Source organism: Pseudorasbora parva, chromosome 17, assembly GCF_024679245.1.
Source record: "Pseudorasbora parva isolate DD20220531a chromosome 17, ASM2467924v1, whole genome shotgun sequence".
NCBI lineage: Eukaryota > Metazoa > Chordata > Actinopteri > Cypriniformes > Gobionidae > Pseudorasbora > Pseudorasbora parva.
Window position 1 is genome coordinate 33,419,124 of NC_090188.1, and position 18,375 is coordinate 33,437,498.

The window sequence follows — 18,375 nt, forward strand, 5'->3', positions numbered from 1 at the left end:
TAGTACTAAAAGGGGTTCTTTGGCTTGTAATCATATAGGGGAACCACTTTAAGTGCTTGGTGATTCAGTGGTTCTTCAGCAGTTCTTCACCAGTTCTTTGGGATGACTGAGGTGCTATATAGCACCGTTACCATACACAGAACTTGTATGGTTCTTTGGCGGTTTTTCAGTGGTTATTTTGGGTGGTAAAGGTCATATATAGCACCACTGCCGTACAAAGAACCTTTCAAGCCCCTCTAAAGGTTCTTTACACACCAAAGAACTACTATTGGTGCCGTTTAGCATCATTATTGGGGAAGAAATAAAATGCGATATGGCACCTCTTATGGTTTCTACATAGCACCATTTGACAAAGGTACTGTAGAGTACCTTTAAAGATAGTGCTATTTGGCACCAAAAGTGGTTCCCCTATGATTACAAGCCAAGAACCACTTTTAGTGCCAAATAGCACCATTTTTTTTAGAGTGTATACAATGTTGCCATCACAACATCCTTCACGCACAAATGTGTTTAGACTGACAGTTTCATTAACCACACTACCAAACCTTAAAGGCATATACCTACAGCATATGTTTTTACATTGTGAAGCTAAATACGAAATAAATAAATGAATAAACAACTCTCTTTAAAAGTATTATTATTTTGTTTGATTAATTTTATGTTGTTTTGTGCCTTATAAAGAGTTTACCGGTGAAGTTTACCTAAAAATCCTATAATATATTATATAATTGACCTTATAATGTTATAGGATATAATGTGACAACTTGCCCCATATAGAACAAGTCCTGCTAATGGGGAATGTTGCCACAAAAGGTCAGCATGGGCTTAATGAAGATATTGGGTCTATAATGCTGGATATGTGTTAGTTGCCGCAGCAGATGGGCATGTAACTGTAGGTGGAAAGTGAAAAAGTGGGAGATGGAAAAAAACAAAGGGAAATTGACTTTTCTTGTAAGCATCTTGCATTCCTCAGATTGTGTCCTGCTGTGGGAGTGGATGTGGGTGAGATTGTGTCTAAAAGGAGATGCCAGTACTATTCGTTTGTGTCTTGTTGAGACGGAGAGAGAACAGCCTTTAGCATTCCCAGCATTCCTATGAGAAAACAAAGAGCATGGCCATAAATAAAGCTATTGGACTGAGGCAGAGGGTCATGCTCTACATGGTCGTAAACGCTAACAGCCTGAAGACAAACTTTGTCCTGTACAAGGAGATCTGACTGCTGCATGCCTTGGCAACACCGAGGTTTGTATGCCTCAATGCTGAAGTTGAGCTGCAGTGCCAGACAGCTGCAACATAATTCAGCTGTATTCGAAAAGTACTATTTTTTCATTATTTGGGTTGCAAACTTTCCATGGAATCTGCTCCTGCAGAGGTCCACAGAAATGGAACACCTGTCCTCCTGTCCTTAAGAAAGTTATCCCCCCCCCCCCCCCCCCCCCCCCGGGCGCAACGGGGGTGTGTTGGGTTGGATGGAGGTCTCTGATAATATGTGCTTATATAAAAGTCCCTTTAAGACATGTCATTTCACTCGGCGGCCATATTGGAAAGCCTCTCGCGCGGATGCAAGTGCAGCTCCTGTCACTTTGAATGGGGACACATCAAATTCTCCAAAACTGTTTGCCAACAAGCTTACGAATATATTTCATATTTGAAATCACCATTGAAATCTGACAACAGCTGTCTGATAAATTTATGTGTTTCTAAACACTCGAATCATGAAAAAAAAAAAAAAAAAAAAAAAAGGCTGGACCAAGCTAAACATCTCAGAACATGTCATTATTTAAAATTATATACTGTTCAGTCTCTCACACAAACCAATCGTTTCGTGTCTTAAGACCAATGTGCCGTCACAAGCCGCTGTGTTTAATATGGATTCATATGTCTGTATTTTTTACTCTCATAGTGGCTCTCATAGAATTACACCCCATTGACATGCATTATACAGCAACGGTTGGAGTTAAAAATCTTCATTTGTGTTTTACTGAAGAAGTAAACACACCTAAATCTTGGATGCCCTGGGGGTAAGCAGATAAACATCAACTTTTCATATTTGGGTGAAATGTCTTTTTAACCTTTAACAGGAAAGAACATTTAGTTCTCTGACTGAGAAGAGAGATCTGTTCTCTGACTGGACATGAAATCACTGGAAATTTACAAGAATACCTGTAACGGCATGCCTTACGCAAAAACATCAAGTCATCCACCTTGGAGTTTGTACTCCAGTGGAAACATTTTTACCCAAGGTAAACACAACAGAGCTGTGATGTGCTGCTACTGTAATGTGAATTACCATTGAGTTTACTTTTCATGAAATTTCTACTTCAGTATATAGGTGTAGCAGTTCCCTTTCGGGGAACTCGAGCTGCGTCGAAACGCTGTGAGAACGCCTCTGCGTTAATGCGTCGTGAAGCGCCTGTAGAACCATTCCATCGGAAAAAAGATCGATCGTCGGCGTGATGACGTCATCGACCGGAAGCTATAAAACGTCCGTGAAAACAAACAGGAACTAGCTTCTGTGCCTTCAGTAAGCGATCTGTGTGAACCTGTCTGTCTATTTGGTGTTTTTGTCTGTCTATTGAAAGAGTTTTTCCACCCTTTGTTAAATATTCCATATATTTACAAAAAAGAGAAAATAAATAGATAGAGAAATGGCGAGTGAAAGCAGTAACTTTAAGAGGTGTGTTCATCCCTGCCCACGCTACATCACGAGTGGGGATACACACTCTCTTTGTGTTGCCTGCTTGGGAGCGCAGCATGCCCAGGCAGCCCTCGAGGGGGCTGCTTGCGAGCACTGTGAGCGTATGCCACTGAGAACGCTGCGCTCCCGCCGGGCACTCTTCGAGGAGGGTGCCTCGGCTCGTGTTCCCCGCGGCTCTGGTCCCGCTGCTGCCGAGGCAGAGCGGAGGCTGCAGTCGTGGGGTTCACAATTGGATGTTGCGGAGGGGTTTGAGACGGGCGCTGCCTTATCTCTGCCCTCACCCGCTCCATCCAGCGGTTCTTCTCTGGGCTTGGAAGCACGCATTGCGGTTTCTTCCCCCCCGAGAGAGCCGCCGGTGCTCCAACTATCCAGCTCCGAGGAGGTGGACGTTGAGAGCATCGCGACTGAAGATTCGCCACTTCAGTCCCCTGCGAGTGATGAGCTCGTTGAGGTTCTAACGCGAGCCGTGGCCAGATTAAATATTGACTGGCCCGTAGAGAGATCTGAGGCAGGAAAGAGACGATCTAGTAAATTAGATGAAAGATTCCTGCCCGCTCGCACTTCAGAACCTCAGCGGCGGGGCCTGCCATTCTTCCATGATTTGCACACCGAGGTGGCAACATCATGGAGGAGACCGGCATCATACCGTGTGTTCAGCCCTCAGACTTCGGTCTATAGCAACATCATGGGGCTGAAGCACTACGGTTATGGGGCGATGCCAAAGGTAGAAGAGACGCTTGCGAGCCATCTCTCGCCTTCCTCGGCATCGTCCCTAAAGGCCCCGACTTTGCCCACCAGACCATTGAAAACAACGTCGGCACTGGTGGGCAAAGCGTACTCGGCGGCAGGTCAGGCTGCTGCATGCCTACACACCATGGCAATTATGCAGGCTTATCAGGCTGACCTGCTCAGGGATCTAGATGGACGCGATGAAGTGGGGGGTGACGTCATAAATGAGCTCAGAACAGCAGCCGATCTAACTCTCCGGGCCACCAAAGAGACGGCCAGATGTGTTGGCCGCTCGATGGCAGCATTGGTGGCTACGGAGAGACATTTATGGCTCAACCCCACCGAAATCAAAGAGAGGGAGAAGAGCTTTCTGCTCGACGCGCCGCTGTCTCCTGGTGGCCTCTTCGGTGACGCAGTACACACTGTCACCGAGAGGTTCCAGGAGTCAAAGAAACAAGCTGCGGCGCTAAAGCAGTTTCTCCCTCTCCGAGTCCAGGTCCCTGGGGCTGCCGCTGACATCAGGCAGCCCAAGCCGAGTACGAGCTCAGCTCACAGGGCACAACAAAAGCAGAGCGTCGCCGCTCGGGCTCCCCCTCAGCGTGGGGACGAGGGGCGGCGCTCTCAGGCGAGGCCTTCGAGGGGCAGGGCTGATCTGCGGACAGTCCTGATCGCCAAGAAGGCCTCGTCGAAGCGTTCCTGACGCCAGAAGCGTCAGGACGCTGAGGGTGGTTCCCCCCGTAGGGAAACGGTGTCTACCCCTGCCAACGGTACCCGTTTCCCTGCGGCACCCTCGGGGGGCCGCGCTGCCAACCCCGCCGCAATGCCGGGGCGCAGTCGGTCTCCGCGGGCCACCCGAGGGTGGTCCGCACCCCCTTCGGGGGGTCCCCGAGCAGTCAAGTCAGTCGTTCCCTGCCGGTCCGCCGCTTCAGGGCACTGCATTTGTTGCTCGAAGAACACCAGAGGCCAGCCTCGAGAGGCTGGTTCCCTTAGTAGATTTTCTAGACGAATGGAAACGTCTATCAAATATATCTCATTGGGTCCTGCAGATAATAGAAAGGGGGTACGCCATTCAATTCAGAAGTCGGCCACCTCCTTTCTGCGGTGTCCTACCTACAGAGGTGGGCCCGGAGCAGGCTCTGGTAATGGCACAGGAAGAGACACTCCTGCAAAAAGGGGCTATAGAGAGGGTTCCCCCTCCCAGCAGGGAGTCTGGCTTTTACAGCCGTTACTTCATCGTGCCGAAGAAGGATGGGGGCTTACGCCCGATATTAGATCTGCGGCTATTGAATCGCTCGGTGGCCAAGCTCGAATTCAAGATGCTTACACTCAGACAGATTGTAGCGCAGGTCAGATCGGAGGATTGGTTTGTCACCATAGACCTCAAAGATGCGTATTTTCATGTCTCCATCCTTCCACATCACAGGAAGTTCCTGAGGTTTGCCTTCGGGGGAGAGGCATACCAATATCATGTACTTCCCTTCGGTCTAGCACTGTCACCCCGCACGTTCACCAAGTGTGTGGATGCAGCTCTGGCGCCGCTGCGTCTTCAGGGCATCCGCATACTGAACTACATCGACGACTGGCTGATTCTAGCGAATACAGAGCAGATGGCGGTTCAGCATCGAGATGCTGTTCTCGCCCATATGTCGAAGCTGGGGTTGAGGCTGAACGCCAAGAAGAGTGTGCTTTCTCCGGCTCAGAGAACCACTTTTCTAGGTGTGAACTGGGACTCGATAATTATGCGGGCGCAATTATCGCCAACACGCATAGCGTCGATCCTGGCAGCCGCCAAAGAACAGAAGCTAGGCCGAGCCGTCACTGTGAAACAGTTCCAGAAACTGTTAGGTCTCATGGCAGCAGCGTCCAACGTGATACCTCTTGGCCTACTGTACATGAGGCCACTGCAGTGGTGGCTCAAAACACAAGGGTTCTCCCCGAGGGGAAATCCGCTCCGCACGATCAAAGTCACGCGGCGATGCCTACGTGCTCTGGTCATGTGGAAAAACCCGGGGTTTTTATCTCAGGGTCCCGTGTTGGGGGCTCATGTTCGTCGCGTAACGCTAACGACAGACGCCTCCCTCACGGGCTGGGGGGCGACCATGAGTGGTTGCTCATCCCAGGGTCTATGGCAGGAACATCAGCGGCACTGGCACATAAATCGGCTAGAGATGCTCGCAGTGTTTCTTGCATTGAAACAGTTCCTGCCCGACCTCAGGGGCCACCACGTACTAGTCAGAACAGACAACACGTCCGTGGTGGCCTATATAAATCACCAGGGGGGTCTGAGGTCTCGTCCGTTGGACAAATTGGCACATCGGATCCTCCTGTGGGCCCAAGGGAAATTGCTGTCAATCAGGGCAGTATATATCCCGGGGGCCCTAAACCAGGAAGCAGACAGCCTGTCGAGACAGGGGCCGAGGCCCGGGGAATGGAGACTCCACCCAGAGGTGGTGGAGCTCCTATGGAAGGTTTATGGGAAAGCAGAGATAGACCTGTTCGCTTCGGCGGAGAACTCTCACTGCCCGCGGTGGTTTTCTCTGACCCATCCGGCCCCGCTGGGGCTGGATGCCATGGTACAGGAGTGGCCGAGGCTGCCTCTGTACGCCTTCCCCCCGATTGTCCTGCTTCCAGGAGTTCTGGAGAGGGTACGCCGGGACGGGGCCCAGGTACTTCTAGTGGCCCCGAACTGGCCGACCCGAGTATGGTTTTCGGACCTGATATCTCTCCTGGAAGGCTCTCCGATGGAGATTCCGACCAGGAGGGATCTACTCTCTCAGGCGGGCGGGAGATTCCTGCACCCACGCCCGGAGATGTGGAAACTGTGGGCCTGGCCTCTGAGGGGGCTAGGCTCATAGAGGAGGGTCTCTCGGCCGAGGTCGTAGAGACCATCCTTCACTCCAGAGCTCCGTCCACGAGGAAGCTGTACGCTTTGAAATGGAGACTTTTCTCAGCATGGTGCAGAGAACGCCAGTGGGATCCAGTTAACTGCCCGGTTGGTACAGTGCTGGAGTTCCTGCAGGAGAGGTTCTCTGCAGGGTTGACCCCCTCCACACTTAAGGTGTACGTGGCGGCCTTGGGTGCTGTCCACGTCCCTTGCAGTGGAGTGTCTTTGGGAAGACACCCTCTAATTACACGCTTCCTTCGTGGCACATTAAGGTTGAGGCCAGTTATGCACTCGAGGGTCCCGGCATGGGACTTGGCCATTGTTTTGAGGGGCTTGTCCGGACCTCCGTTCGAACCTCTGGAGGAGGTTTCGGATAAGTTCCTCACCCTGAAAACTATCTTCCTTTTGGCCATTTCATCTCTTAAAAGGATAGGAGATATTCAGTCCCTGTCAGTAGGGCCCTCATGTCTAGAGTTCGCGCCTGGGATGGTGAAAGCATTTCTGCATCCCAGGCCGGGTTATGTCCCCAAGGTTCCTACGAGCCCACGGGGCCCCATCACTCTACAAGCCTTCTGTCCTCCTCCATTCTTGACGTCAGACCAGGAAAGATTAAATCTGCTGTGTCCGGTGAGGGCACTGGATACTTACGTCCACAGAGCTGCCCTGTGGAGAAAAACTGAACAATTGTTTGTTTGCTTTGGACCCCCTAAGAAGGGGGCTCCTGTATCCAAGCAGAGGATGAGCAAGTGGGTGGTCGAGGCCATTTCACTTGCTTATGAAGCTACCGGGCAGCCATCTCCTTTGGCTGTCCGGGCACATTCAACCAGGGGTATGGCTGCTTCTAAAGCACTTTTGTCGGGGGCTTCCCTCCATGATATATGTAACGCGGCCGGATGGTCGTCTCCTTCTACCTTCGTCAGGTTCTACGAGCTAGACCTGGCATCTACAGTAGGGGCACAGGTTCTCTCGTAACCGTGTGCGCTTCGGCTTCACACATACGAGACACTTGGTCCTATGGCGATGTGGGTATAAGCGTTCTCACAGCGTTTCGACGCAGCTCGAGTTCCCCGAAAGGGAACGTCTCAGGTTACGTATGTAACCCTAGTTCCCTGAGGGAACGAGACGCTGCGTCGCTCTGCCATACTCCCGGCGTGTCCGTGATCACTTACTTCAGGCTTTATCAGAAGTTAGTTCCTGTTTGTTTTCACGGACGTTTTATAGCTTCCGGTCGATGACGTCATCACGCCGACGATCGATCTTTTTTCCGATGGAATGGTTCTACAGGCGCTTCACGACGCATTAACGCAGAGGCGTTCTCACAGCGTTTCGACGCAGCGTCTCGTTCCCTCAGGGAACTAGGGTTACATACGTAACCTGAGACGTTACTCAATATATATTTCATCAAATACTTTCCTAAATGTAAATGTGGCACGGGGGATGTCACGTAAGAACATTTTCACACCAGTGCATGGACTTGCCACAAACATCACACTTTTTTGGCACAGAGTAAGACTTTTAGGGTCAGATTTACTAACAGCTTGTGCCAGGGTAAACCCACTTTTGGTGTTGAAAAAATACTTTCAGGATTTACTAAAGACACGCAGTAAAAAAAATAGCACTGAAAAGACATGGACAGAGTTAGTTTCCAATGTGAGCCATATCGCATAACAGTACCTAAGATTCAAAATTGTACAATTTATTGTATCTTTAAAACTTTTAATACGAGTTAAAAAAAAATTCTCACAACTCTGTAAAATGTCACTCAGTTCTGCTGTTTCAGTCTCACTCAGGCTGAACTAATAAAGGAAACATGAGAGACAAGCTTACTTTCTTTTTCCTGCCACAAAGACCTCAAGAGAGCTGAATCCAAGCAAATATTACTGGAGATAATGAAAAGTATCTCAGAAAAATATTTTTCCTCCAGAACAGCCTTTTTATACAGTATGGTGTAAGTGCTCTGTTATGTGTCACATGGAACTGACTGGAGCGTGAAAAATCCAATATATACACTATATTGCCAAAAGTTTTGTTACGCCTGCTTTTACATGCACATGAACTTTGATGACACCCCATTCTTATAGGGTTTAATATGGAGTTGGCCCACACTTTGCAGCTATAACCGCTTTAACTCTTCTGGGAATGCTTTCCAGAAGGTTTAGGAGTGTGTTCTTCGAAAAGCACATTTGTGAGGTCAGGCACTGATGTTGGACGAGAAGGTCTGGCTCGCAGTCTCCACTCTAATTCATTTCAAAGGTGTTCTGTCTGGTTGAGGTCAGGACTCTGTGCAGGCCAGTCAAGTTCCTCCACACTAAACTCGCTCATCCATGTCTTTATGGACCTTGCTTTGTGCACTGGTGTACAATCATGTTGGAACAGGAAGGGGCCATCCCGAAACTGTTCCCACGAAGTTGGGAGCATAAAATTGTCAAAAAAAATATATTGGTATGCTAAAGCATTAAGAGTTTCTTTCACGGGAACTGAGGGGCCAAGCCCAAACCGCCGAAAAATAGCCCCACACCATAAATCCCCCTGCACCAAACTGTACACTTGGCACAATGCAGTCAGGCAAGTACCGTTCTCCTGGTAATCGCCAAAACAAGACTCGTTCATGGGACTGCAGTCAGAGAAGAGTGATTCGTCATCTCGTCATGCTTTACATCTCTGCATCTGACACTTTGCATTGCACTTGGTGATGTAAGACTTGAATGCAGCTGCTCGGCAATGGAATTGACCATTCCATGAAGCTCTCTATGCACTGTTCTTGAGCTAATTTGAAGGCCACATGAAGTTTGGAGGTCTGTAGCTATTAACTCTGCAGAAATTTGCTGACTTCTGCGCAGTGTGTGCCTCAGCATGCGCTGACCCCATTCTGTGATTTTATGATGCCTACCACTTCATGAATTGAGTTACTGTTGTTCTCAATTGTTTCCACTTTGCTATAATACCACTAACAGTTGAGTGTGGAATATTTAGTGAGGAAATTTCACAAATGGACTTATTGCAATCAGGCATAACATTAATATTACTAATATTGTGTTGATCCCCAGCCCTGATGATATCTGGCACCAAGATGTTAGCAGAAAATCCTATAAGAAGTCCTGTAAGTTGCAAGGTGAGGCCCACGGCCATCAATAAGACCACTTTTGATAGATACTGACCACTACAGACCGGTAACACCCCACAAGAGCTGCAGTTTTGGAAATGCTCTGACATCACAATTTGGTCCTTGTGAAACTCGTATATATATAAATATATATATATATATATATATATATATATATATATATATATATATATATATATATATATATATATATATATATATATATATATTTTTTTTTTTTTTTTTTTTTTTTTTTTTTTAAGAAGTCAAGACTGCATTTATTTGATCAACATACATAAACAACTGTAATATGGTGAAGAACTGATTACTACTAAATCAGTCTTCACTGTTACATAATACATTATTTTTTGGAAACTGATATATATATTTTATTTTATTTTATTAATAACAGTTATAATTAAAGTTTTATTTTGTTTAAACTTTGTAAGATATCATAGAGTATTTCCAGCTCGTCAACTTGCCAAACAATACACTATAAGAAGCGCAAAAAAGCAGCAAACCGCTATTTCCTGGAATAAGGTGAGACTGTCAGACTCTTGATAAATATCCTTTGGCTCATGATACAGAGGTGCCAAAGAAAGCATAATTCAAACTGAAGGATTTTCCACCTGGTTCAGAACAGCACTTGCTATAAAGACGCCAGTGTCTTTGACATGAGGGTGTTACACAGGGGAAACGTCTCATACAACAGTTTTTCTCTACTCCGGTTCTGGAAGTAAATAAAAAAGACAGAACGTACTGTTGGCTCTTTTTTTTTTTTACTAACGGGAAGTGTTTTGGAATATAGCCATATTTGAAAATTTCCTTTCCATATAGTAACAAATGAGATGCTTTTTTTAAAACAGGGAATGGTTTAAAATGGTGTTAGTCAATGTCTGGATAATGTTCCGGTTACAGGAAGGGCATGTGGGCAGTGTGTTATGATGGGGAAGGAGGACTGGAATCAAATATCTTTCAGAGTATCACACTTCAGCTAAAGGGCCTACTTCCATAGTCATTTTTATTAAGGCAAGTCAGCTTATAATGTTACAAAGATTCTCTAAAAATCTTCATTTCAGTGAATACATCTCAAATAAACGTTCTATTCTTCAAAGAATCCTGAAAAAGAAATATCATGGTTTCCACAAACAATATTAAAGGTGACCTAGAATGAGTTGAAACTATGTTGAATTGTTCTCTGAAATCTACATATAGGTGTGGCTTATTTAAGGGCAAACATTTTTCAGATACAGTTTTACAGGTCTGTTTACAACCCTAGAAATTGTCCCTAGGTTGTAATGCTCTGTTTTTGCTTGACAATTAACATGTGCTGACATATGCAAATGTTGGGAGAGTACATATTAATGATCCCAGCAAATTTGTCACAGATGGTATTATGTTGAGATTCGTCTATTTTTCTGTGGTGTTTTTCATGCACTAGATTTGCATATGAAGGAGGAGGCAATGGTGTTTGAGACTCACAGTATGTGATGTCCATGTACTGAACTCTTTATTATTTCACTATGGAAAGGTTAATTACATTTTTCATTCTAGGGCACCTTTAAGCAGCAAAACTGTTTTCAACATTGATAAATGTTTCTTGAACAGCAAATCAGCATATTAGAATGACTTCTGAAGAACCATGCGACACTGAAGTGACACTGACGGAGTAATGCCATCACAGCAATAAATATATTTATTCAAATAGAAAACTGTATTTTTACAGTGAGGATAACAGATTTCTTTCAGCTTGCCAACATAAGACTTTTAAACGTTTTTGTAACTTTTTAAATGTAAGGTGGAACTCTAAAGGCTAGATTTTCCAAACAATTCCTGAATAGATTCCTGAAAAATTCCAAGTTGGTACAAAAAATATAGAAGTGGAGTGTGATGTGCTGAGCATGCAAATGTAAATGTTTTCTGATGTTTGTTGACTGTTGCTTTGGAAACTAGGTCTGCATCTCTGGCACATGGCAGCAGTTTTTTGAGGATAGGTCAAAGGTCATAGGGCTACAGGCTGAAGAAAAGGCACATCAGACAGCATGAAACAGACCAGACGGCCACCACCAAGACTCTTATGCAGGAATGTTTTCATGTCTCCATTATAACTGATGCCTTCTCTCTCTATTAGTGTTCCCAGTTTAATAAGCTGTAAATGGTTTGTTATACAGTCACGTTTCTGGATCGGCTGCCAGCATGTCACTTTATGTTTTGTTTAGAGGAGTTTCAGCCACTTTAATAAACCTGTGGCAGAGGACATGAACTGCACAACTAAATATATCCATTTAAGGCAGAACTCCTTCCTCAACACACCTTCGGTGCACACAAGGAGCAAGTATGAATCAGTGAGACAATGTTACTTGGAAAAAGTATTATCCAATAGAGTATTGTACTTGCAACCTCAGACATATTTTTGCCCGGAAGGTACAATCATTTGGTAATATAACGTACATTTTTCACATCATTTTAGTTTTCATGTAATCTGCAGTATGATCCATAAATGCCACTGAGACTAAGATCAGTTATTGGTGTTTTAGAATTGAAGCTTCAAACCTTTAATAATAGAGCTCATGAGCCCCCTGTGGGTTTTTACATAGTATTGCACCAGCATCAGGACTCTCACTGCAACTTTTAAGGTTTTTCATAATTTAATTTCTAAAATGGATCCCATTGGAAGAATCTGTAATGAACATGAATTAAAAAATGAACGATAGTTCTACAGCATTTATTATTCTTTAAAAATGGCACCTGTTAACATTAGTTAATGCACTGTGAACTAACATCAACAAGAACATTTTTATTGTCACATTAATAAATGCTTTAAAATACATTGCTAATTGGTAGTTAATGCATTAACTAATGTTAACACATTAGATCTTATTGGAAAGTGGTCTGCTATTTAATGATTACCGGTAACTAAATGTCTGTAGTTATGTGGTAATTCCACATTCATTAGACATATTAATTTTTTTATCTGTTTTTGACAGTATTTATGAATACCCTTATTGATTGACCTATTGACTGAATGTATTTTTAATTCAGATAAACAGCAGCCACTGAGTGCAGGTTTTAACTATTTATTTCAGGGAGGACCATGATCTTTAACCTTTTTCATTGATTGAATTTTCCAGCTAGTGGAATGTCTTCTGAATTGGACACACTGTGGAAAAAGCTGACCTTGGTGCCACTAGTTTCAATTATAAACCTGGACAAAATTGTCATATTCAAAATTTCACTACATTCAGGCCCATCTGAATATACAAACCTCAATGGAAATATCACATTGTATAATGTCAATATAAACTAAAGCTTGAACTTTCAGATGGCTATGGGTTCAGTTGGTTTATGCATTTCAAACACTGCATGGCACATATTGTAGCTTTAAGCCTCTGTGAAAATCTGTGGCTAAAGATTTTGATATTTTCTGAAATGTTTTGTTTAGACTAATGAGATTATCTGATTCTGTGCCTCCCAGGGGAAAGAAAGTGTTTGAAAAGCAAGAAGGAAAAAAAGCAATATGCTTCGATTTGGCTCAAACTCAACACTTTTTGCATGCAACCTGCTAATTTAGCCTAGTTAGTGACCACATTGCGTGCCAGCAGATCGTTAGGCGGCTGTCCTGTATCTGTCACATGTCCAGGTCGCCCCGTTCAGACCTGTCAGCTACCCCACAGCGTAATGTAAGCTAGATCAGGCCCACAGAAGCCAAGAAGAATTTTAATTAGCGGTGAGAGAACACAACACGGTTAAATTAATGCTGAGGCAGAAAGAGAAACAATCGCTCCTGTTTGAGAGTGTGATGGCTGCATGGAAAGAAGAAAAAAAGCCTCCAGGGAAAATAAAACATCACACAGACATGGACAGTTTTATAAACACATTCTGTGTTTCCCCTGGGAGGCACATCAAGAAAGCACCAAAGAAAAACTCTAAATATTAAAAATGCTATTTGGAGACTAATAAGAACAGATTGTGTTGATCTTTTAGCTGAAAATGTTTATGATGAACTGGTTAAGTATTATTGTATTAAAATAATAGAAAACAGAAAATCTGAAATTTGGTTGAAATACTGCATTTTCAATCCTAAGATTAAAGCAATAAAAAAAGAAGAAGTAAAATCTGAAAATCCACAGTGAAATTTATAGTAGCTTGACTGTGTGATCGGACCACACGAGCCAGCCTTGGCTCTCCACGTGCATCAGTGAGTCTTGGCCACCAATGACCCTGTCGCTGGATCACTGTTCCTTCCTTGGATCACTTTTGATAAATACTGGCCACTGCTGACCAGGAACACCCCACAAGAGCTGCAGTTTTGGAGATGCTCTGACCCAGTCGTCTAGCCATCACAATTTGGCCCATGTCAAACTCGCTCGCTTACTCATTTTTCCAGCTTCTAACACGGGGGGGGGGGGGGGGGGGGGGGGGGGCAAGGCCATTATTACCTGCAGTGAACTATTGCGAATTGTTAGTTTGATGTGTTGAGTATTCAGAGATTCTCTTCTGCAGACCTCAGTTGTAACGAATGGTTATTTGAGTTACTGTTGCCTTGAACCAGTCTGGCCATTGACCTCTGGATTCACCCACAGAACTTCCGCTTATTGCATATTTTCTCTTTATATTTTTTGTAAAGGGGAGGCCTTCAAGTCAAAAAGTTTGAGAACCACTGTACTACACTGTAAAAAAATATAATGTCTCCAATTGAACATTTTCTAGTGACTGATTACATCTATACATCCATTTCCTATTTGGCCAAATATAATTTCTGGCAATTGATGCAATTTAAATCATAGAAAATACATTTGGCCAACTGAAAAATTTAGATGTGATCAGTCACTAGAAAATTTTCAATTGGAGACCTGATTTTTTTTTTTTTTTTTACAGTGTATTGCAACTACTCACTGGTGGAGTTTTGGTTCCTTGCCACTGTCACCTTTGGCTTGGCTTGCTCATTTGGGGACACAGTTATTCAACTAAATATACAAATTAAATGTATTAATTATGTCATATTTAATTCTATAACCTATCCAAATCAAACTAGCCAAATCAAATTTTGTTGCAATATTGTCCTGTTTAAGACTGTGAAGCTGCTTTAAAAAATTGTCATTGTAAAAGCGCTATATAAATAAAGCTGATTGATTGATTGATTGATTGATTGATTGATGTTATTTGGAAATAAAAAACAAGTTATGTTAAAGAGTAAAAGTTTTAAGTCCATATAACATGAAGCAATTACATTTGAACCAGAAACCTGATATAATGACATTAAAACAAGATTGATTGATTAAATAATGGGTTTTTGAGTGAAGTAAAAATGTTAACTTTTTGAATTTAGCTATTTTTTGTTTCAGATATCTTAAAGTTCAATATAAGCAGACCGAATTGGCAACTGAAGATAACTTTGGTAAATCGTTATATTCTATAATAAAAGCTAGTGTCAGGTCTGATTTCCAGTCACATTCTTTATCGTGAGTCCTGAAAGTAGTTTAGCACATACCGTAATAAACAAACAAAACAACACAAACAGATTACACCTTGCATGCTAAATGATCCCTTTAAGCTCCAGAATGATCAGGTCTTAGAGGTTGTTGCTAATTACATAAATCTGATTAAAGGAGCTTAACCCGATGCCAGAAAGAACACAATATAACAAATCGTCAGTTTTCATTTTGAGCTTCACAAAAGAATTCCCCAAGCTGACCTTCACTTATATCACTTAAGCAATAAGGCACGTGACGCCCGGTAATTTCTGTGCCATTCTGGACCTCATGAAATGAAACCGTGATTTTCATACAGACCACTGACCACTTCCCTTGTTGGCTTCAGTGTAATCAGCCTACAAATGGCTTACTTAAAGTTTACTCTGTGTATTAAAATGCAGGCCTATTTGAACATGAAAAAACACAATACCTCCTTTAATTGCTATAAGTTAATATTACTGCATATTAAATCACACGTGTGTTCAAAAATAACAAAAACTATACTGTGTTTAGCTACACAATATTGACATTAACATAAGTGATGTGATTCATTCTTTGGATTCCAATGCCACCTTGTGGCAAAAATAAGTTAATGAACTAAAGTTTTTACTCATGGTATTAGTCTGAGTTTAAGACATCTGTGTCTAAACTTCAATCCTCTAATATCCCTTAAGTAAGCTACACTACCTCAATGCTTAGCAAAAGTGCCCTGAATATTTACATCCATTAGTAATGCCTTCTGGGGTCCAGAGGGTCAGTTTGTCCTGTTGGTTGTTTTGTTTTTTTGTTGTTGTTTTTTTTAACTTATTTTTCAGCTCTATGTAATTACTACTGATGAGTAAACTGAATGCAGATACAGATTCTACAGTCTGAATATGCCGTTACCAATTGACCTCTTCTGTCTTCTTTTAAGTGACGCTTCCCTTGACCCTGGATTCATGATGAGTCCGTGGCAACCACATGTGTGTTGTCCACTTTCAAATGAACTCAGATAAGAGATCAAGGTAAAAGCAAGAAGTTAAGAAGGCAGTTGGTTCAGACTTTTTATTAAGAATTGTAAAGGAATAATACCTTGTTTATATACAATATTTCTATAGGGGAGACCAGTTTCAGATCGAAAAATCAGTTACACAAATGCTTTTTTAGCAGTGGTTTGATATGTTGCTCACTGATCAAAACCTTATTAAATTAGAATAATTTTGCCTTCTAAATTAAAATCTTAAAGGAAGTGTATGTAAGATTGTGGCCAAAACTGGTACTGCAGGTGTATCCCCTCTCTTAAATTAGCTTGATTTCTTAATGTCTAGTGACATATCAGCCATTTTATGATTCGTTGAAATATATTTCTTACAGATAGTTCCTTTAAAGGTGTAAGTTGTAATCGTATTAATTCCGGTTTCTGCTTTGATATTTTTGTTTGTTACATAAAAAAACTACTTTGTTCTACCAATATGGTAGAACAATCACTTCAACCACTAACGATTGCTTTATAGTTAATCTTCCTATACTCATCTCAAGTCCTTCGATAGCTCAGAAGAACTTGATGTTACAACAGAAACCATGGCCTCTCTGTTTTCTAGCACTTTAGTCACGGTTTAGTAATTGTATAACTGCTTCTAACACATCAACTTTGAGGACAAAATGTTCACTTGCTGCCCAGTAACAGGTGACGTGATGAAGAGATAATTAGTGTTATTCACTTCACTGAATGACACTGTTTATATGTGCTTTGAATGGAAGAGTACTGTCAAAGATGACCAAAATGTTTAACCTGTTTAGATACAGACACTGAAAACGTATCATTATTCACAAAGGAACATGTAGATTTGACCAGCTTTTGAGTCAACAATAAGAATTTCCATTTTACTTCTGTTAAGACTAAGATTTGATGTAGACCAATCTTTAATCTAAACAATCTGAGAGGACAGATGGAGGAAAAGTAGAGGTAGTTTTGGAGGATAGGTAAAGTTGGGTGTCAACAGCATAGCAATACCACATTTCCTAACAATATTACCAAAGGGTAAAAGATAAATAATATATATTAAGGAGGACCCAAAAATAAACCATGTGAAAAACTTGCATTGACATGCTTCAGCGGTACAAATTGAGTATGACCCGTAAAGTAAGATTGAAATCAAGGGGTACCAATGACTCCAATGGACTCCAATATGTCTAACAGAATATTGTGCGAGACTCAGCAGCAGACAAGCTATGAGAATTGATATCAGATTGTATCTTGAACAAAAGCTTAAGCATAAGATCCCACCCTCCCTTCATAGCGTCTTCAAAGCCACACCTTCTTCTGGGTTCTCCTGAAAAAATGGCATTTGGGGGGTAAAATGTGTGTTATTTTGGCAAGGTTGCCTGCTAAAATGAACATTCCTGGGTCTATATATCACATAATTGAAGTCGCTTTTCTGTTGACATTTAATAACTAACGTTGACATTTAATAACTAATGTGTCGCTCGGTTGCTCTAATTGGTTGTAGGTCTATCCAATTGAGGTTTTTCCTGGTTCGGTTGAAACACACCCCATAATTACAGCCCAATGGAGTGGTATCAGACTCATATTCTGACTAGAATTGAGTATGACCACGTCAGGCTAGGAAATGTCTACAAAAACTTTGAATGCTAATGACGAATCATAAATATGCCATGGAAGTTGATTAAAAAGGTCACAAAGATAAGCACAAAGAGTCCTCATCCCTACAAAACACCCCAATAAGTTCTTGTCTAAGAAACAGAAAGGTGATGAGGGCCTTGGGATTTTCAACATAGCTCTCCTGGAAGCCTTAGCTGCCAGGTTGGATTTACAAGATGGAAAACTGAGCAGCACTGAAAGCAATATTACTGAAAACAGTTTAATGTTTGCGAACCTGTATAAAGCAGTGGAATTCTATGCGGCCGAAATTAAGGACTACGCGGCTAAAATTATTTTGTTCGATAAAAAAACTCACCTCTGTTCTTGCATCACATTCAGACCTGACGAGACTTGAAATGGCAGGCGAAGACGTCCAAAGAGAAGTCGACTCATTGTTAACAGAAGTTGCTCCCCACCTGCAGCACAAGCTTGATTATGTATACAGTCCACTCAGTTGCCCCTCAAAAAAGGATAAATCCAGGCAGGTGATCATTCAATTCAATTCTGTATGAGGAAATCAGTGACCAGTTCTGGCACTCTACCAAGTTCTCAGACAATTGTAAACTAGAGCAATAAAGTTAACAGATCTTTCCAAGGGAGATCAAGAGACTCCAAGAGTGCTGCACAGTGGCCGAAGATCAGCAAGGTCAGAGCGGCTGGGAAGAAAGCATAATACCGCAGTCCTTATGGCTAAAGCTAAAGCAAGCTGATTTCAACAGCTTCGATCACATCTGCCTTCCTGTAGTGTTGGTGAAGAGGTGTAAGCAGGATGTTTTGCTAGGTTTTTGCTGTTGAACAGGATCTTTTTCTATAGAAGATTTTTACATATCCTTTTGACATATATTA

At 42.7% G+C, this 18,375-nt stretch overlaps 2 protein-coding genes across 2 annotated transcripts in view; one reads left to right on the forward strand and one right to left on the reverse strand.

Annotated features, from left to right (window-relative positions):
• cdc42ep3 (CDC42 effector protein (Rho GTPase binding) 3) overlaps window positions 1-634 on the forward strand; it is an 11,818-nt gene extending 11,184 nt beyond the window's left edge. The window contains exon 2 of the mRNA XM_067421059.1: window positions 1-634. This exon is cut by the window's left edge and continues 1,421 nt beyond it. The gene's annotated coding sequence lies outside the window, so the exon portion shown is untranslated.
• The window catches only part of LOC137044753 (regulator of microtubule dynamics protein 2), a 170,938-nt gene extending 152,989 nt beyond the window's left edge, over window positions 1-17,949 (reverse strand). Inside the window, exon 1 of the mRNA XM_067421016.1 lies at window positions 17,846-17,949. Within this exon, the coding sequence (XP_067277117.1) occupies window positions 17,846-17,922 (77 nt within the window). The 5' untranslated portion in view covers window positions 17,923-17,949. The remainder of the gene's footprint in view (window positions 1-17,845) is intronic.
• Between the last annotated feature and the right edge of the window lie 426 nt (window positions 17,950-18,375).